Source organism: Dendrobates tinctorius, unplaced genomic scaffold (assembly GCF_039654945.1).
Source record: "Dendrobates tinctorius isolate UK_male_01 unplaced genomic scaffold, ASM3965494v1 ptg000089l, whole genome shotgun sequence".
NCBI classification, from domain to species: domain Eukaryota; kingdom Metazoa; phylum Chordata; class Amphibia; order Anura; family Dendrobatidae; genus Dendrobates; species Dendrobates tinctorius.
Window position 1 is genome coordinate 4,400,154 of NW_027361757.1, and position 21,624 is coordinate 4,421,777.

The 21,624-nt window shown below is 45.6% G+C and overlaps 1 protein-coding gene across 1 annotated transcript in view; it reads right to left on the bottom strand.

Moving 5' to 3' along the window:
• Positions 1 to 19,118, bottom strand: part of HIF1AN (hypoxia inducible factor 1 subunit alpha inhibitor) — a 55,948-nt gene extending 36,830 nt beyond the window's left edge. Inside the window, exon 1 of the mRNA XM_073585775.1 lies at positions 18,745 to 19,118. Coding sequence (XP_073441876.1) covers positions 18,745 to 18,930 — 186 coding nt within the window. The 5' untranslated portion in view covers positions 18,931 to 19,118. The remainder of the gene's footprint in view (positions 1 to 18,744) is intronic.
• Positions 19,119 to 21,624: the final 2,506 nt, after the last annotated feature.

A 21,624-nucleotide genomic window follows, 5' to 3' on the forward strand; every position in this document is an offset into this window, starting at 1 on the left:
TGCAAAAAAAAACAGAAAAAAATATAACTTGCAATTGTTTGGAGTCTTATTTTCTCTAGATCAGTTAAAGGGTTTTACCCGTCGTCATGAATGGGTAATGTGGACAGTGCTTGTAAATACAAGAAATTTTGAAATTTACTGCTTATTACTTTTCTTTAACCTGTTCTGAGATATTAACAATTTTGTTAATAGCTTGTTGCCATGGTGACTGACCACTGCTGCTAGACAGCAGGACAGGTAGTCCTGACCAGCTCTTTTCTATTGAGCTTGTAAGCACTGTAGCTCAAGGTGCCATTACCTCCAGGCTTCAGCACAGTGCTGACAAGCTGAACGGCAATAATGAGCCTAGGCAACAAGCTGTACACAAAAGAAAAGTGGTAATATCTTGAAAATGGCTGCAATTTCTATAAGCAGTATCTATTATATACTTACCTCAAATGGTCCGTCATCCACTTCCGTCCGGACGTCCTCGAATCCCACAATCCACCGCGCCAGAAGTACGCCGACCGCCATATTGAAATACCCAAGTGATGGTATTCCAGTAGGACACCCGTCGGTGGTACCAGGCCCTTGCGCTGTACCACCAGCGGGACACCCACACCGGACCCCCCCGCCGCACCTCCGCCAGGATCCCCACCACCGTGCAGTCACAGCTGGCAGGAAAGACCACGGCTTGTGCTGGAGATGGGGTGCGGGCGCCCTGTGGTGTGGAAAAAAAAAAATAAAAAAATACAGAATAGCAAGAATGCCTTCAAAAAGGCACACGTTGTACACACGTTGCAGATTTGGAGCATTGTTGTATTTTATTCCTACATGGATTTGTGGCAAAACCTGATGCCAGCAAAATGAATGAGAAACCTGAAGTGTCATGCACAAATGCAGCAGGTCAATTCTCTCTGCATTTTTTGCCGCTGCGTTTTCCAGCCAAGAGGTGCAGAAATGGTGCAGAAATTTCTGAAAATACACAACAGTTTTCATTTTCTTAATTGATAAAGCGACTGAACAAAAGAGAAAGACAAAATCAATCAATAGTTGGTGTAACCTCCCTTTTCCTTCAATCATCACCAGAGCATCAATACTTCTAGGTACATTTGCACAATTTTTGAAGCAACTCAGGAGGGTTGTTCCACAAATCTCAGCATACTAACCACAGATCTTCTGTGATGTGGCTTCTGCAAATCAGTCTGTCATTTTATGTAATCGCTGACAGTCTTGATGACATTGCGATCACGGCTCTGTGGCGGCCACATCCATCACTTCCAGGACTTTTCACTTTACAATGAAGATCGTTCCTAATCCCTTCATGACCTTGGGATTTTCCACTTTGATTTTTAGATTTTTGCTCCCCTTCTTCCCAGAGGTAACACTTTATTTTTCAGTCAATATGACCATGAGAGGACTTGTTTTTTCGGGACGAGCTGCACTTTTGAATCACGTCATGTACTGGAAAAAAGGGAAGAAAATTCAAAGTGTGGTGGAATTATAATTCCACAATTGTAGTTTTGGTGTTTCGCAGATACCAAACATGAATAGGTTTTCCGGTAGAGCCTCCATTTTTCAGGATCTGGGGCTTACTTTTTGCGTGCCAATCTGATGTTTTTATTCTCACCATTTTGGGGTAGATACAATCTTTTGATTGCAATGCTGCAGCGACCAAAGAAAAAACTATCCTAGCATTTTGATTTTTCTTCTCGTTAAGCAGTTTCCTTTTTATACAGTGTGTCTGTAAAGTCATGGTGCCCTTTTGACCAGTCACTGGAAAGCAACAAAAGATGATAGAAATGTGAAATCTGCTCCAAATAAAAGAAAAACCCTCCCATTTTCATACCTATTCAGTGCAGTTCGATGTGGGCTCTATTTGTTGCCCTACACACATCCAAACAATAGTGAAGTTCTTGCCGCACACAGGTAAGGACGTCCGGTGTAACTGGGTGAATAACGTCTGTGATTCTGTTTTAAGTGATTAATGTCGTTGATACGTTCAATGTACACATTGCTTCACATAACCCCAAAAGTCTAAGGGCGTCAGATCCAGGGATCGTGGTGGCCATGGCTTGATAGAACCCCTGCCTATCCACTGCTGGGTTCTATCCGTTGTATCCAGAAACTCACGAACAATGGTAGCATAGTGTGGAGGAGCGCCGTCCTGTTGAAAGATGACACCTTCTGGAAATTGTGGCATTGCATACAATTCCAACATGTCAAGATACGCATTTGCGGTCACAGACCGCTCCACAAAAAAAAAAAAAAAAAGGGCCTATCACCTTATCATGCATCAGACCACACGTTCACTTTAGGGGTGTTACGTTCATACTCAACGTAGGCGTGAGGATGTTCAACAGCCCATAGTCAGACGCTATGGCAATGAACATATCCACAGATATGGAAGGTCGCCTCATCGCTAAACACAATCTTCTGCAAAAATCTTGCATCATTGTCGATCTCATGAAGCATATCTGTGGCAAATGTGCATCATTTGGGTCTATCCGCCGGTTTGATAGTGTGCAACAGCCGCAATTTGTACCCGTAAAACTGAGACATTTCTTTAACACCATATGAACTGTAGTCTTGCTTAGGTGTAACTGTCGAGCACACGCACAGATTTTTTTAGGGCCCCTCAGGTAGCTATCCCGTGTAGCCTCTACAGACTCGTCACTGACTGTTTCCTTCAACTGCTTATCCCACCGAATAACGTTATCCCTATGTGGTGGCGCATCATTATAAACGCGCCGATATTCTCTAAGTTCCCGCCCGCACTCCCTGACGTTTATGGACTTTGTTATAGTATACTGTATACTTTCATGTAACTGGTCAAAAGTGCACCATGACTTTATGGACACACTGTATTTTGATAGATCGGGCATTTCAGAACTTGAATGCCAAATGTGTATTTTTACATTTTTTTATTCTTTTATTTTAAATGAGGCCAAAGACGGATATGTACTTTAATGTTAAAAAAAAAATAAAAAAAAAATTTTCTAATTTTTACTTGCTTCAATAGTCTCTTTAGGAGACTGAAGCTGCGATCATCTGCTCGCCTGTGCAGAGCCCTGCTATGTGTATCAGAAATCTACTATGAACGCCTGCAATTGATCCGCGCTCATAGCAGAGCGGCAATGACAACCACAGGGTCTCCTGCAGACCCCTGAGTTGTCATGCCAACCAACGATCATGTGACAGGGGCGGGATTAATGACATGCTTCCGGCGCGGCCATGCTAAATACTGCATTCGGAGATTGACAGCGGCAATTAAGTTAAGCCAAGGGTGGATCTCAATTCCACCCACTGCTACTAGGGGCCTGTCAGCTGATGAAATTAGCTGTCATGTGCTGGAAAACATACCGTCTCAATGCAGAGACATGACCTATGACGTATATAGTATATATACACACACACACACACACGTAAAGGTAATGAAGGGGTTCATGACATTGGGAGTTGTCCTGCTGCCAAATACATTTGGAGCCATATCCGTATTTTTCGGACTATAAGACGCACCGGTCTATAAGACGCACCCAGGTTTTAGAGGTGGAAAATAGGGAAAAATATATTTGAACCAAAATAAGTGGTAAAATATTTAATAACATAAATAACATACTATTATATGTGGTGTTAATATATATAATAGTATGTTATTATGTTGGGAGCTACAGGTAGAAGATGGTGCTGCGGGACTAGTGTGTTGTCTGTAAAGTACTGTATGAAGACACTGGAGGGTAAGTATAGAATGGGGGCACAGGGCTTATATTTAAAGCACCACTCCAGCACTGAAAAATAACACTGGAGTGCTGCTTTAAGGGAGAACTATAACTCTCAGCATGTCCTGCAGATCCTATGGCATGCTGGGAGTTATAGTTCACCACAGGATGTCAGAGTGATTTTTATGTTCTGCAATTACTAACCTTATTATTCATTCTTGTACAGGCTGCTGCTCACTGTGCTCAGTGCAGGTCCTGCAGCTAGGAAGCCACGCTGTGGTGAGGTAATGCAGCATCCCATGGCCACACAGAGCCCTCTTATGTCCTCACCACAGGTCATGCAAGAGGATGCTGCACTCTTTGTAGTGCGGTGTCTGCAGGACCTGTGATGACATCATGAAGAGGCAGGGCTTTGTGCGGTCATGTGATGCTCCAGCCCCCCCTCTTCATGACCTCACCACAGGTCCTCTACAGGAGCATTCCGCATTGCATCAGCACAGCCCTGGCTGTGCTGCCTGTCAGGTATGTGGCGATCCCTCCTGCTGCACTCTGCTCTTGCCCCCTCCACCACCGGACACAGATCTCCCCAGGTGCTGCATAAATCCGCTGGGGAAACAATGTGGGTCTGTCCTTTACTGCTCCCGCTCACTGCTCAGCTGACAGGAGAGCGGGGAAGTGGCTCATGAATATTCACTTCACTATAAGTATCAGGACCACCTGGTTTCCCCAGTGGCTGGATTCCTGCAGCAGGCAACATTTTCCTGCCTCCTGCTATGCCAGTGCGATCTCACTCCCCGCTGCCCCCTCCCCACATGCTACATTCCGACCATAAGACGCACCCACACTTTCCTCCCAAATTTGGAGGAAAAAAAGTGCATCATATGGCACGAAAAATACAGTATCTGCCTGTATTTTTCAGCATTGATAACACTAAGAAATGGGCAGCATTGAGGACAGTAAGTGCACTGGTTGACCAAAGAAAGCTAGTGGAGCAAATATAAGACACATCATGCTTACTGCCCTTCAAAACAGATGTCTGGAAGCGCAATCAGCTCAGAACTGGCTGCAACCAGGGTGATCCTGGTACACCCATCTACTGGCCAGAGAAGTATGGCCAGAAGTGGTCTTCATGGAAGAATTGCAGCCAAGAACATTTCATAACACAATACCATCAGGCATCTGATAGTCCTGCTGTAAAATAAATTGGGATCCAATGTAAAAAAAAGAAATACAGCTAATGTTAAGAGCTTGCAAAAAAACAAAAAAAACAAAAATACAAAGTCCTGGGTATGATGAGATGGTCCTCACAGAGCTCTGATCTCATGGACTGTGTGGGATTCCATGATGAGACTGAAAGATTGTTACAAGCCTAGATTTATAGATCTGTGGCTAGTTCTTTAAGATATTTGGATCAACCTCACTGCCAAGTTCCTTTTGTGTGCAACCATATCTAGAATTGATGCTTTGTTGTTGCTCTGTAGACAAAGGGAGGTCACACCAAATATTGATTTCATTCAGAGTTCTCACTTGTTCATTTTGCTAATTGATAAAAATAAACTATTTGCACTTCTATTTTTAAAGCATTCTTAATCTTCAGCATATTTTCCTCAGTACTAAAGGCGTTCCATGAACCTAGGATAGATTACTGTGTGCTACAGTAAATTAGGGTGGCACAAGAGAGAGGTCTAATAATAGAAGTGATGACCAAACCTAGGGCTTATTTACAAGTGTGGTCATCAAAATTGCAGCACGTAAGCACCAACCAATGTGCTGTGAATGTTAATGGAAACACGCATGCTGCAGTCTGAGATCAGGTAACAAACCACATCCACATGAACCTGGGAGCTTAGCTAAACAAATGAAACATGTAGTGGTTCATTAACCAGAATCCAAGAATGCACCTTATCTGATAAGTGTGCCCTCAGGAGACTCACGATCAGCCGACAGGGTGCCTTAGCGCCGCTCCTCTGTTATACATTTACCTCTAATAAACATACTACACATATTTGAAGGATCAAAACTGAGATTACACTGCAATACTGTGGTCTTCCTACAATTAGTGCTTTGTTATTTCATAGTGTTAAAGCAGATGTAATATTACTACTATAGATTGCTTTTAGCCATATACTCCAGGGTGTAATCACTGCATAATATTTCTCCACTGTGGGACTTGCTGACCTGAAAACAAAATTTTATGCCATCACGTGACCACCCCTTCTTGATCAAAATGTTTGGTCCTCATAAAATAAAGCTTATACTCTCCTCACATGCGGACACCATTCCCGCGGTGGTTTGCACTTGCACTCTCTGGGGCTCTCGTGCAGTGTTGTGACACATCACATTGGCACCCAATCAGCGCTGTGTGTTATCAGAGGCATATCTAGGAGGGGGCAGGCAGAGCATCTGCCTCGGGGCTCAGCCGGCAGGTGGCGCAGTCGGGCTTCATGATGCAAGTCGACCTCTCTGAGCAGACCGACAGCGAGACGCGAGCACAAATGAAGCCCTGGCTGCAGGGTTGGAACGCCGTCAGCAGCAATCAGGTCATGTGATCACGCTGCTGACATCACTCCCCGCCACATACGTGCTCCAGTAGACCTGAAAACATCAAAGATTTGTTGCAACTTGGTTGAGTAGGGGGTCAAAATAAGATTTCAGGACACAGGTGGAGAGAAGAAATAAGAGGAAACAGTATAGCGAGTGGGGGAGATTGGTGTGGACACAGGATGAAGAGCAAGGGGAAGAATGTATACACAGTTTAGGGAGAGAGAATGATAGGATGGGTGCAGACATAGTATGGAGCATGGAGAGTCAGAGGGGAAGTGTGTGAGGAGGCAGTATGGAGAGCAAAAGGGTAAATATGCAAGAAGGCGGTATGAGGAGGGAGCGGGAAACATGTGAGGAGATAGTATGGGGGAGAAAAGTGTGAGTGGGCACAGAATAGAGAGTGTGTGTGTGTGTGTGTGTGTGTGTGGCAGGAGATGTAAATGCATAGCCAGGAGGGGGAAGAGGGGCAGTGTACCATAAGAGGAACCGTTTGTGGGCCATATTTAATGCAGGGAATATAGTGGGGGGAAATTATTTATTCAGGGGCTTATGACAACACTTATTTTTAAGGGAATCATGTGGGAATGTGCAGCAAAAGACCAGAAAAGATGTAGCTGTGGCTGTGAAAATTCATCATAGAATCTGGACAAAAACAGAATAACTCCAGAGACAACGTTACAGTCATGGCCAAAAGTTTTGAGAATGACACAAATATTAATTTTTACAAAGTCTACTGCTTCATTTTTTCTAATGGCAATTTTCATATACTCCAGAATGATATAAAGACTGATCAGCTTAACAGCAATTACTTGAAAAGTCAATATTTGCCTAGAAAATTAACTTTATCCCCCAAAACACATTTCAACATCATTGCAGCCCTGCCTTAAAAGGACCAGCTAACATCGTTTCAGTGATTGCTCCATTAACACAGGTGTGGGTGTTGATGAGGACAGGGCTCGAGATCAATCTGTCATGATTAAGTAAGAATGACACCATTGGACACTTTAAAAGGAGGCTGGTGCTTGGCATCATTGTTTCTCTTCTGTTAACCATGGTTATCTCTAAAGAAACACGTGCAGTCATCATTGCACTGCACAAAAATGGCCTAACAGGGAAGAGTATCGCAGCTAGAAAGATTGCACCTCAGTCAACAATCTATCACATCATCAAGAACTTCAAGGAGAGAGGTTCCCTTGTTGCCAAAAAGGCTCCAGGGCGCCCAAGAAAGACCAGCAAGCGCCAGGACCGTCTCTTAAAAGTGTTTCAGCTGCGGGATCGGGCTACCAGCAGTGCAGAGCTTGCTCAGGAATGGCAGCAGGCAGGTGTGAGTGCATCTGCACGCACTGTGAGGCGGAGACTCTTGGAGCAAGGCCTGGTCTCAAGGAGGGCAGCAAAGAAGCCACTTCTCTCCAGAAAAAACATCATGGACAGACTGATATTCTGCAAGAGGTACAGGGAGTGGATTGCTGAGGACTGGGGTAAAGTCATTTTCTCTGATGAATCCCCTTTTCGATTGTTTGGGACATCTGGAAAACGGCTTATTCGGAGAAGACCAGGTGAGCGCTACCACCAGTCTTGTCTCATGCCAACTGTCAAGCATCCTGAAACCATTCATGTGTGGGGTGGCTTCTCAGCCAAGGGAATGGGCTCTCTCTGTCTTGCCTAAAAACACAGCCATGAATAAAGAATGGTACCAGAATGTCCTCCAAGAGCAACTTCTCCCAACCGTCCAAGAGCAGTTTGGCGATCAACAATGCCTTTTTCAACATGGAGCACCTTGCCATAAAGCAAAGGTGATAACTAAATGGCTCAGGGAACAAAACAGAGATTTTGGGACCATGGCCTGGAAACTCCCCAGATCTTAATCCCATTTAGAACTTGTGGTCAATCATCAAGAGACGGGTGGACAAACAAAAACCTTCAAATTCAGACAAAATAAAAGCATTGATTTTGCAAGAATGGACTGCTATCAGTCAGGATTTGATAAAGAAGTTGATTGAGAGCATGCCAGTGAGAATTGCTGAGGTCCTGAAGAAGAAGGGTCAACACTGCAAATATTGACTTGCTGCCAGGGTGGATAAAAATCAATGTTTTTTTTAAAAAAAAAAAAAAAAAAAAATCGGATTTTTTTGATTTAAATCGGATTTTTTTCAATAAACTGCTTTTTGAGGAAAATATTTTACCATCCAAAGGTTCTTCCATCATGAGATAAAGCTGAGTTGTTTAACTCAGTAGAATAAAGGCTGTATATGTGTAACATTCACAATGCCATGCTCTTCCAGAGGTTTCTGTAGGATTAGTGGGCAGTTTCTCTCCTAAATTATCACAGACGCTCGCTTTACTTACGCAGTTCTCAAAACTGAATTTGACTCCGCAGAGGTCCCAGCCTCTTCTTCACGGCAAAAATGTTACAACATGAACAGAGTTGAGAAAAAGACCTTAATCCTATTGTTCTAGGAACCTATGAATACAGAATCAACCCCTTCAGTGCCAAGTCCAAGAAGTTAGACAATATGTTTGATTGTTTGGAGTGGAATAGATCTGCACAACACAAGAAGAATGTGAATCTAAGTGTGAGGAGGAGGAAGGGCAAGCAGACAAGAAAATGAAAGTGAAACTTTGAGCACAATACTGCAGCATAGCCACAGACAGACAAGTCTGGATCTGTTTGTGTGTACGATCTGAGGTTTATTACATTCTTTCCTTATAATGGCAGCAGGCCGTAAAAGAGACCCAGTTTGGGAATATTTTAATGAAGCTCCTTCGCCTATCGGTAAGGCAGGCATGCGTGCAAAATGCAAACGATGCAACAAAGAGATGCAAGGCCTGGTGGCGCGAATGAGGCAACATCATGAGAAGTGCGGTGATGAAGATGACCAAAGAAACACTTCTGAACAGGCAGGATCTTCAGGTTGGTAAACATTTTTATTGAATCCTATTTCTAAAGACTGAACTGTCATGTGTGAGAAAAATTATATTTCTTATTATTACTGCATGTTACTGTCATTTGGTACAGTTATGAAGAAAAACAAATATTCCTTTTGGGGCAGGGGCAGTGATGTGTTGTGTACAATAAGCAGAAATTGTATAAACAATAAAATAACAGCATTGACTTTTTTGTTTAGGGGAATTCATGGATTCTGGAAACTATCCACCTCCAAGATCACCATCATCCTGTTCTACAGTTTCAGAGTTATCCATCCAGGATAGTGCTTCATTAGCAGCAGCATCATCATCAGACACCCACAGCCACATATCACCATCACCCAAAAGGAAGAAAAAACCTTTACCTCCTGGAACCACCATAGATAGGTTTGTGATAAGAACTAGCAGATTAGAAAAAGAGTTGATTGATGAAAAAATTTCCCAGTTTATTTAAATTGCCCAGTTTATTTATGCAACGAACTCTTCTTTCCGTCTGACTGAGAACCCACATTTCATTAATATGGTTCAGTCACTGAGACCAGGATACAGTCCACCCAGCAGAGCTGATGTTGCAGGGAAACTGCTGGATCAAGTGTATGACAGAGAAATGTAGCAATGTGCAACAGCTCTGGAGGGTAAAATTGTTAACCTAAGTATTGATGGGTGGAGTAATGTCCACAATGATCCTATTGTATGTGCTTGTATAACAACAGAAGAAGGTAAAGTCTTCCTTGCACAAACAACTGATACGTCAGGAAATGCACACACAGCAGAATACTTACAAGAAGTGGCAGTAAAAGCTATAACGACATGTGAACAAAAATTCAAATGTCTAGTACGCAGTTTGGTCACTGACAATGCTGCAAACGTATCCAAGATGAGAAGAGATTTAGAAGAGCAGGGAGGGAATACAAAGCTGCTAATAACATATGGTTGCAGTGCTCATTTGCTGCACCTCTTAGCCAAAGACTTAAGTGTTCCAGAAATAAAGGCTAATGTTGTTGAAATTGCTAAATACTTCCGTAATAATCATTTTGCTGCAGCAGCTCTGAATAGGATGGGTGGAACCAAGCTAACGCTCCCACAAGATGTTAGATGGAACTCTGTGGTGGACTGTTTTGAGCAGTATATCAAAAACTGGCCTATTCTGATGACACTTTGTGAAGAAAATAGAGATAAAATAGATGGCACTGCCACGGCCAAAATCCTCAACATTGGGCTTAAGAGAAATGTTGAACATGTGCTGAGCTTCCTGAAACCCATCTCTCAAGCTTTAAACAAAATACAGAAAAATAGCTGTTTTATTGCGGATGCTGTTGAAATTTGGAAGGAACTGAGTGAACACTTAAAAACAGAACTACACATGGACAGAATTAAATTACAAGCAGTAAACAAACGAATGGGACAAGCACTGACTCCAGCTCATTTTTTGGCAAATATTGTCAATATCCAATATCAGGGTCAAAACCTAAGTGCTGAGGAAGAGGAGTTAGCTATGACATGGGTACCCAGCAATCATCCATCTTTAATGCCAACTATAATAAACTTCAGAGCTAAGGGGGAACCATTCAAGAAATATATGTTTGCTGAAGATATTTTAAGGAAGGTCACACCAGTAAACTGGTGGAAGTCACTTAAGCGCTTGCATTTAGAGACTGTTCAAGTAATGATTTCACTTTTAACAGCAGTAGCTTCTTCTGCAGGCGTTGAAAGAATATTCTCTTCCTTTGGACTCATTCATTCTAAATTGAGAAATCGGTTTGCACCCAATAAAGCAGGAAAGCTTGTTTTTCTTTTCCAGATTATGAATAGGAACAAAGAAGAAGATGATGACGAAGATGACGACAAGTGAGCTACAGAGGACAGCAGGGACAGTAGTATTTAAGTTTCTCATGTGTCAGCTGGGCTGACAGTCTAAGTTTCTTAAAATATATATATTTTGTTTAGCCAAATTAGTTAACAAACATGGATGTTTGTTTAAGCAAATAACTTATGCTGTAATGTTATTGTTTCAGTTGAATAAATCTATTTAAATTGTTATTAAAGTCAGGATTATTTTTCTCCTTCCTAAGTACAACAGAAGAGTGGTGTCCAAATATGAATGATTAACCCATTAAACTGGGGAGAAAAAAGTAATATAAAAAGTGATTCTAAAAATCTTCATCTACTTGCATGTTAAAGTAGCAAGAACTAGTTTAGGTAGAAACTTTGATTTAAATCACTGATTTAAATCAAGCCTTACTGACTAGTGATTTAGATCAGTTAGATTTAAATCAAATCCACCCTGCTTGCTGCATTAACTCATTCTAACTGTCAATATAACCTTTTGTTACTCATAATATGATTGCAATTATATTTCTGTATGTGATAAAAACATCTGACAAACACACATAAAAACCAGAGGGCAGCAGATCATGTGAAAATATAATATTTGTGTCATTCTCAAAACTTTTGGCCATGACTGTATGTATAAGGCACCTGGATGTATTTTTATTCTTTGTGATACTCACTAATTGTAATTAGTACTCATCAGTAGCAACAACTCCCAGTATCGCCTCACCTTTATTAAGGACGTACCGGAAGTTGTAGGCTAATGCTCGCTACCTCGGGGTTATACTTGACACTGATCTCTCCTTCAAACCACATATCCAAGCTTTTTCCACTTCCTGCCAACTTCAACTCAAAAAATATTTCACGGATCCGCACATTCCTCAACCAAGAATCTGCAAAAACCCTAGTCCATGCCCTCATCTCCCGCCTTGACTACTGCAACCTCCTGCTCTGTGGCCTTCCCTTTAATACTCTCACACCCCTCCAATCTATTCTAAACTCTGCTGCCCGACTAGTCATCCTGTCCCCCCGCTATTCCCCGGCCTCTCCCCTCTGTCAATCCCTGAATCGGCTCCCCATTACTCAAAGACTCCAGTTCAAAACCCTATCCATGACATACAAAGTCATCCACAACCTGAGTCCTCCATACATCTGTGACCTCGTCTACCGGTACTTACCTGCACGAAACCTCCAATCCTCACAAGATATCCTTCTGTACTCCCCTCTTATCTCCTCTTCCCACAATCGCTTACAAGACTTCTCCCGCACATCCCCCCTACTCTGGAACTCTCTACCACAACATATCAGACTCTCGCCTACCATGGAAACCTTCAAACAGATCCTGAAGACCTACCTCTTCCGACAAGCCTACAACCTGCAGTAACCACCGATCCACCTAACCGCTGCACGACCAACTCTACCCTCGCCTACTGTATCCTCACCCATCCCTTGTAGATTGTGAGCCCTCGCGGGCAGGGTCCTCTCTCCTCCTGTACCAGTCATGACTTGTATTGTTTAAGATTACTGTACTTGTATGTATTATGTATACCCCTCCTCACATGTAAAGCACCATGGAATAAATGGCGCTATAATAAATAATAATAATACAAATGTATATGGGTCTGACCTAACATTAGAATTGATGTCTTCTTGTACTGATGAGGATTCTTGTGATGTGTTCCAGTAGTTATGAGGGTTCTATGGATGTATTTTTGTACTGTTGGTGGTTCTAATAGATGTGTCTTTTCTGGGCGGCAAGGCTGGTTGTCAAAAATGGGGGGACCCCAAGCCCTTTTTGGGTTTAAGGAAAAAAAAAAAAAAAAAAAAAACACCACACAGTAGTAACCCCTCTATTTTTGCTAACCAACCCTGCTAAAGCTGACAGCGGAGGGTTGCAGCTCCCAGCTGTCAGTTTTGCCTGGCTGGTTCTCAGAAAATACAGGGGAAGCCACGCTTTATTTATTTATTTTTTAAATATATACATTATTTAGAGGGCAGGTGCCAGCTGATGAATACTCCTATGAGCTGTTGTCTGCTCTCACTGTTATTAGCGGCAGTAGTCCCATCAGCCGACGCCAGTGACCAGAGGTAAACTTTCTACCTCTGGGGTCCAAGTACTGATCTAGTACCCAAACTTTTTTTTTTTTTTAATTGTTCGGCTGAACCCAAACATCCAGTGTTTCGCCTATCTCTGGTCATGAGATACCTAGCTTTTCTTCCTGCTTCTCTCAGTTTTTCACTGAACATTGAGAGATTTAGGAAGAGCAGCTCGTCGTCACACAACTGCAAGTGGGAAATCACATATGTGGGAAGTGGTGGGGGGTGCGAAACTGAACTGAACTCTCTCGGGTGCTGGAAAACCTAGATACACCTCTGTCTGATTATACCTGACATTTTTGCAGGTTCCTCTCAGCTACCATCTCACAGACAGGCAGGGTGCAATATTGTTTCAATACAGCAGAGCTGAGAGAAGCAAAAATGTATTTGCAAGAAGACCAATTTAAAAGAAGTTGTCCACCACTTGGACAACATCTCGTACCCCTCACTTGGCCCTCAAAAAATAAAGTTTATACTCACCGCCCGTGCTGGGACCTTTCCCATGGTATCAGCACTCCGTCTTCCGGGGCTCCCGCACTGTTGTGACACATGACGCTGGGGTCCAACCACACGAGAGCGCCGACACCTCAGGAACGGCATTGGTACAGGAGGAGTGTAAAGATTTTGTTATTTTATCGGCACCAAACATTTTTATCAAGAAGGGGTTGTCCTAGTAGAGGTTTTATTTTGTTCTGGTTACACTTCTCACACTGGTAACTCCCCTTCATGCAAAACAAGCTCTGGAGGCAGAGTGATCTTCGAGGCTGCGTCCTAAAGCCTGGAAGAGGTCATTTACATAGAGTGATAAAAGATGATTTCTCAGCAATAAGGAATCTGATATGAGGCATACAGGTAGGACTTTTTCCAGCATTCTACAACCTGTATGCCTATATTAATAGTTTAGAAAGGTCAAATGTGGTGACAGATTCCCTTTAATAGGATTAGTTTTCAATTTTTTTTTTTTTTTTAACTAAAAAAAAAAAAAAATTGGCAGGAAAGCAACTTCCAAAACCTCTGCTTTTCCCCAGTTTATTTTCCCAGGCTTCAGCTGCACTGATATTAGAACGTACTCATTTGGGGTACAGATGACGGAAATGAAAAGGTTAGCACCATTGTCCAGCTATCTCTGGGGATAAGCGTCTGCGCGAGACTGTTCTGATCATCACAATCTCAGGAGGAGGACAGAGGTGCTGACGCATTACTGCAATCATCTGTACTCCAAATGAGTACATTTTGACCTCGGTGCAACTGAAAGCAGGTAAAATCGACTGGGAAAAGCAAGAGCTTGGAAGCCAATTACAAGACACTAGAGGCTAATGGTGAAGCCACAAAAAAAAAAAAAAAAAAAAAAGTGTTACGCTACAGCAAAAAAAAATGAGAAACAGCAATGATGAATTAAAGTCAATAATACCTTAATTGATGGCGGTGTTTTTTTTTTGTTTTTTTATAGACCCAGCAGCATGTATCACACATTGATCTTTACTCTATCTAGACCCAGTCACCTGACCACGTTGGACATACAGGACACCAAGCTGACTCAATTAGTCCTACGCAAAAGAGGTCATGAGTGCTAAGCAACTAAGACGGAGGAAGTGGCACAAAGGAAAAAAAAAAATTCTTTTGCCATCAGTAGCAAGATTTTAATGGAGCACTTAAAGTGATGCACCTAGCACAGGGCCTTGCATTGCTTCAAGAGGGGCATTACAAAGGATAAGGGGCATCATAGCTGCCATGGCATTTCGCTTTATCCAAGTGACCTTTGGGAAAAGTTTTTATCCTATCATTGATATAACCATGCTAGCACCTGTTTTATTTTGCAGGATGAGTTGTAATTTTAAGTTATATCATGTAATGCACTACAAATGGGGATGGGTGGAGGGGAGACCCATGCAGAAATAAAATGTTTAAAAACACTGCTGTTCTACCATTCTTTGGTTTTACGGCATTCATTCCATGGTAAAAATGTCCTTGCATTAGGATTTTCCTGCTCGATACGATTATGGAAATACTAGGTGTGTGCGTTATATTTTGGTCCATGGAGCTGAGGGATGGCTTGTATTTTTGAGGGTTCCGCTGACAATTTAACACAAATTTTATTGATACCATTTTTGGAGTACATATAACATTTTGATCGCTTTTTATTGTACTTTTTAAAATGGAGGAGTAAAGTCTGAAAAACTGCATTTTTCACATTTTCATTTTTTTCTGGCCTTTAAAGGGAATCTGACACTCCATTTTTGGACTATCAGCTACAGTCACCGCCATCAGGGGCTTATCTACAGCATTCTGTAATGCTGTAGATAAGCCCCCCCCCCCCCGATGTGACCTGAAACATAAGAAAAACGACCTAGATTATACTCACCGGGGGCGGTCCGGTTCGGGTCTGATGGGTATCGCAGTCCGGCGCCTCCCATCTTGTAGCGGTGACGTCCTCTTTGCTTCCCGTCGCGGCTCCGATGCAGGCGTACTTTACCAGCCCTGTTGAGGGCAGAGTAAAGTACTACAGTGCTCAGGCGCCGGACCTCTCTGACCTGGTCTGGCGCCTGCGCAAAAGGGCAGAGCAGTGCGCCTGCGCAGGAGCCATGACGGGAAGCAAAGAAGAGGACGTCACTGTTAGAAGATAGGAAGCGCCGGACCGCTACACCCATTGGACCAAAACCAGACCCGAACTGCCCCCCGGGTGAGTATAATATAACTCGTTTTTCTTCTCTTTCAGGTTACATCGGAGGCTTATCTACAGCATTACACAGAATGCTGTAGATAAGCCCCTGATGGCGGTGCTGGCAGCTGATTGTCACCCCATTTTTGGACTGATTCCCTTTAAAGTACAGTATGCCTTTACATTTTGATACATCAGAATTGACGATATCAAGTATGTTTTTATTTTTCCCACTTTGTCTTCAGAGGAGCCAAGAAAAAAAAACCCAAGCCCTTATCTTAGTCCTGCCCTGGGACAAGAGTGGGAGATTTCTGCAGATTAAGGGCACGTGCAGACGATCAGGAGGGACTGGCAGCACTTTGGACACAGCGCACGTTCACTGCATCCAAAGCACTGACGGCTATTGAACAGTGATTTCTTTCGCGTCTCTGCAAGAGAAATAGACCTGCTGCGGTCGGAGAGAAACGCCACATGTCCATCTCCGCAGGTGTCTGTGGACACATAGCGGATGAGCGATTTCTTAAAATCCCATACACTATGCTGTAACATCTAGATGCTGCGGGTTGAACGCTGATGAAGTACGCAGCATCCATGGATTGCCTGCACATATCCGAATCTTGGCGCTCTGCAGGCTGCTAGACAGATGGGTCAGGAACAGAAAGTTAATGGTCTCTTCCAGCTTAGAACGAATAACAAAAAGCGACAGCAGTTCATGGCCTTTCACTCTACCATATTTCAGAATATTACCTCTACAGTTATTTGGTTCCCCTCCTCTTACCTTAAGCAACCAGATAAGGTGTCATCTAACCCCTTCTTTAGACACCCAGGGAGGTTGTTTCCACAACCGAGCCCAGGTCTTGAAATCAAGCAACCTAATCCTGCATTAAGTGGAAAAGTATCTGCAAGTCGCATGATTGCCTACGACTATTCACATGGCAAAATCTAGGGGGAAATTCTGAAAAATGTTATGAGCTAGCACCAAAGGATGGTTGGGAGTGGACGCAAAATGGCTGCACAGCTACCAAAGGGGGAGACAGACGGCTGCACATTCACCATGGTGACTGACAAGGAATTGTAAAGTCACCTGAGAGATCCAACGAATCACACACCGGAGTCCCTGATGTGCCGTCATGTCCACCTGCTCCACAGCCCCTGCCCGACACTGCCACACCTGGTGCCCACACCCCACCTGGCGCACACCCCTTACCCCACCACACCTGGCGCACACCCCCTACACCACCACACGTAGCGAACACCCCCTGCCCGTCACGGCCACACCTGGCAAACACCACCTGACACTGCCACATCAGGCACCCACACCCTACCACGCACACCCTGGTACCCCATGCCACACCCTACCACGCACACCCTGGTACCCCACGCCACACCCTGGTACCCCACGCCACACCCTGGTACCCCACGCCACACCCTGGTACGCCACACCCTACCACGCACACCCTGGTACCCCACACCACACCCTACCACGCACACCCTAGTACCCCACACCACACCTGGCACGCACACCCTAGTACCCCACACCACACCTGGTGCACACACAGCCTAACCCACACCACACCTGGAACGCACACACTAGTACCACACACCACACCTGGAACGCACACACTAGTACCCCACACCACACCTGGCACGCACACCCTAGTAACCCCACACCACACCTGGCACGCACACCCTAGTAACCCCACACCACACCTGGCACGCACACCCTACCCCACACCACACCTGGTGCACACAGCCTAACCCACACCACACCTGGAACGCACACACTAGTACCCCACACCACACCTGGAACGCACACACTAGTACCCCACACCACACCTGGAACGCACACACTAGTACCCCACACCACACCTGGCACGCACACCCTAGTACCCCACACCACACCTGGCACGCACACCCTGGTACCCCACACCACACCTGGCACGCACACCCTGGTACCCCACACCACACCTGGCACGCACACCCTGGTACCCCACACCACACCTGGCACGCACACCCTAGTACCCCACACCACACCTGGCACGCACACCCTAGTACCCCACACCACATCTGGCACGCACACCCTAGTACCCCACACCACATCTGGCACGCACACCCTAGTACCCCACACCACATCTGGCACGCACACCCTAGTACCCCACACCACACCTGGCACGCACACACTAGTACCGCACACCACATCTGGCACGCACACCCTGGTACCCCACACCACATCTGGCACGCACACCCTAGTACCCCACACCACACCTGGCACGCACACACTAGTACCGCACACCACATCTGGCACGCACACCCTGGTACCCCACACCACATCTGGCACGCACACCCTAGTACCCCACACCACATCTGGCACGCACACCCTAGTACCCCACACCACATCTGGCACGCACACCCTAGTACCCCACACCACATCTGGCACGCACACCCTAGTACCCCACACCACATCTGGCACGCACACCCTAGTACCCCACACCACATCTGGCACGCACACCCTAGTACCCCACACCACACCTGGCACGCACACACTAGTACCGCACACCACATCTGGCACGCACACCCTGGTACCCCACACCACACCTGGCACGCACACCCTAGTACCCCACACCACACCTGGCACGCACACACTAGTACCCCACACCACATCTGGCACGCACACCCTAGTACCCCACACCACATCTGGCACGCACACCCTAGTACCCCACACCACATCTGGCACGCACACCCTAGTACCCCACACCACATCTGGCACGCACACACTAGTACCGCACACCACATCTGGCACGCACACCCTGGTACCCCACACCACATCTGGCACGCACACCCTAGTACCCCACACCACATCTGGCACGCACACCCTAGTACCCCACACCACATCTGGCACGCACACCCTACCCCACACCACCACCCTTCTTTCATCCCATCAATGGGCAATCACTACAGGCGCCGTACGTGCCCTGCACATCCACATCTCACCTCATTGTAGATGCGTTCTTCCGCCCTGGGATCGGAATGGTGCATTCGTGGGATCTGACTGGTTTGAAACTGATATGAACGTAACTGGGACTCGCACCAGCCGGGGCTCTGGAGCTCGGCCTCCTCGGCGTCGGCCCTCCCAGTCTCAGCCACCACCTCAGCAACCGCTACCTCGGCCTCCGCCATCCCCGCTCCCCGGGCGGCGTAACAACAAACAGGGTCCTAAACAACAGCCCGGCCCGGAGGGGAGCACAGAGATGAGCGCTGCTAGAGTAGAGCGACAATGTGCTCTCACACACAACAGCGGCACCTAGTGGCAGCCTATGCTACTGCATGTACAGACAGCCACTTGTCAGTAAGTAACCTCGTACAGACGGCAACGAACGAGTCTGATAATGAGGCGCTAGGTAATGTCAGCGAGGACGAGACCAAGGAGAGCCTGGAGAGGGGGGACCGAGGTGGGGCCTCTGGTGCCGGCATGTCTTCTCTTGTTGACCCTGTAATATCAGGATGTTCTCACTATATTACATGAACATCAAAATATTTTAGAAATGTAAATGTTGGTGCCGTGTGCTAATCCCCCTGTATAATCAGTGTTACAGGTGTGTGTACTGGGTGCCCTCGTATAGCACCAGGCGGTACTGATAGAAGTTGGCGGAGCGACATGTTGTCGTTACCTCACATATTCCCGCCAGCGAACACAGATTTATACGTTTAATGCATCGGTCAAAAAGTCATTCTGATCCTATAGAAAAAGCTTGTCACCCTGTTCCGCAGACCGCGACTCCACGGCGCCAGGTCCCCTCATTTCCCGTAAATTTTCATCCTTTCAAGCATTTCTCGAGTTTTGGAAAAAGACAATAAACCAGGAGGATATGGCGGATGGACGACGATTTCCATGCCGCTTTCTTTGCGTTTCGGCAGCACTCTACCAGACTCGTGAGCGGCACGTGATCCTGCAAAAGCAAGACCTCCGGAAAGTGCTGAAGATCCAGTCTGTGCCTGACAGGGTTAACTTTTCTCAATCCCAATTTCAAAATAAGCTTTTCTGCTAAAACTTCCCGAGTGCGCTTGTCCCCACAGGATTGCTGTCTGCTGTACACAAATATATACGCGCACATACATAGGAATAGGCATTTCTATATACAGTGCGCTGACAAAGTATTCCTACCCCGTTAACTTCTCACCTTTTTGCACGTTTCACTCACGTGCAAGTTTTTGTGGTGTGTAAAGGAAGTGATACGTGGTTTTCTAATTTTAAAAAAGTATATATAAATCTGAAAATTGAGATACGCATTTGCATTCAGCCCCCTGTAGTCTGATAACCCTAAATAAAATCCTGAGTGACTAATTGTTGCCTCCACAAGTACCATAGTAAACCGAGTTCACCTGTGTGTGATTTATTCGCACTATAACTACAGCTGTTCTGTGACGGCCTCAGTGATCAACCAGCATCATGAAGATCAAGGAACACACCAGACATGTCAGGGATAAAGTTGTGGAGAAGAATACAGCAGGGTTAGGTTATGGTTATAAAAAGTAATAAAATCGTCACTCTGGAGGAGCTGTGGACACATTCAGTATTTGGTCAGTATTTTACATCAGTATTTGTAACCCAAAACCAGGAGTGGGCGAAGAAATGCAGAACTGGTGACGTGTTTCTCTTATACTTTTCCTCTCATTGTTTCACTACTGATTTTGACTTACAAATGCTGATGTGAAATACTGACCAAATACTCAACGTGTATACGTGGCTTTAGTTGTATACTACACAAATCTAGCCTTCATGGAAGAATGGCAAGAAAAAGCCATCCATAAGAATTGTAGTTCGCAGTTATCAAAAAGCCATGTAGGGGACACAGCTAATATATGGAAGAAGGTGCTCTGGTCAGATGAGACCAAAGTTGAACCTTTTGGGCTAAATGCAAAACATTGTGTGTGACGGAAAACTAATACTACACCTCACCCTGAAAATGCCATCCCCAAGGTGGTGGCAGCATCATGCTGTGGGGATGCTTTTTCAGCAGGGACAGGAAAGCTGGTCAGTATTGGTGGAAAAATGGTGTTAGGCATCGGGTTCCTGCCTCTGCACAGCAGGACTCCCAGGCCTTGTCTTCTGCAGTCTCCCATTCCTTTCCAGCCACAGAGGAGCCTGCTCAGCAGAGACATCTTTCCCAGCATCTTGCTCAGTCTACTTCTGTTGTCTTAGCTACTGCTGCCAATCAGGGTTCAGCTATTGGTAACCTGCAATAGCCAGCAGCGAGCAGCTCTTGGGACTAAGTCCTTTTTTTGGCCCACTGAGCATACCCGTGGAAGTCCTCTCATTGGAGGTTTGAGGTCACGTGCTCAGGTCCTATTGCTGCTCCCATTGGACCACTAGGAAGGTCCCGGAAGGACGCTGCTCGCTAGTATAGACTCTAATACTCATGGTGTGTACGATGATGGATGCATGTATCTGGTGACTGACTCATTGGAAGCCCCTACCCTTGGTTGTGTCTGTTGGTATAGGGATTCAGAGTTAGAGTCAGCGCCAAAGGGTGGCTGTGCTCACGCCACTGTGCTCCTGGTACACTGCACACACTAGCGTCCGATGGTTTCGGTGCCGAGCACTAGTGTGTCTAGAGCAGGGGTCCCCAACCGCCGGTCCGTGGCCCAGCACCGGGCCGCTGCAGTGCCCTTGCCGGTCCGCGGACACAAGGGGAGCCAGGGGCGGTCAGTGGCGTAGCGGGGGCTGGGGCGGCGTGTGTAGCGGCGGCAGGGAGTGATCCCAGCAGCTCCGCTGCCTGCAAGAGGGAGTAGCAGGAGCGGAGCTGCAAGGACCCGTCCAGCTTCCTGCCCGCCGTCCGCGCTTCCTCTCTCTGACTGACACAGAGAGGAGCG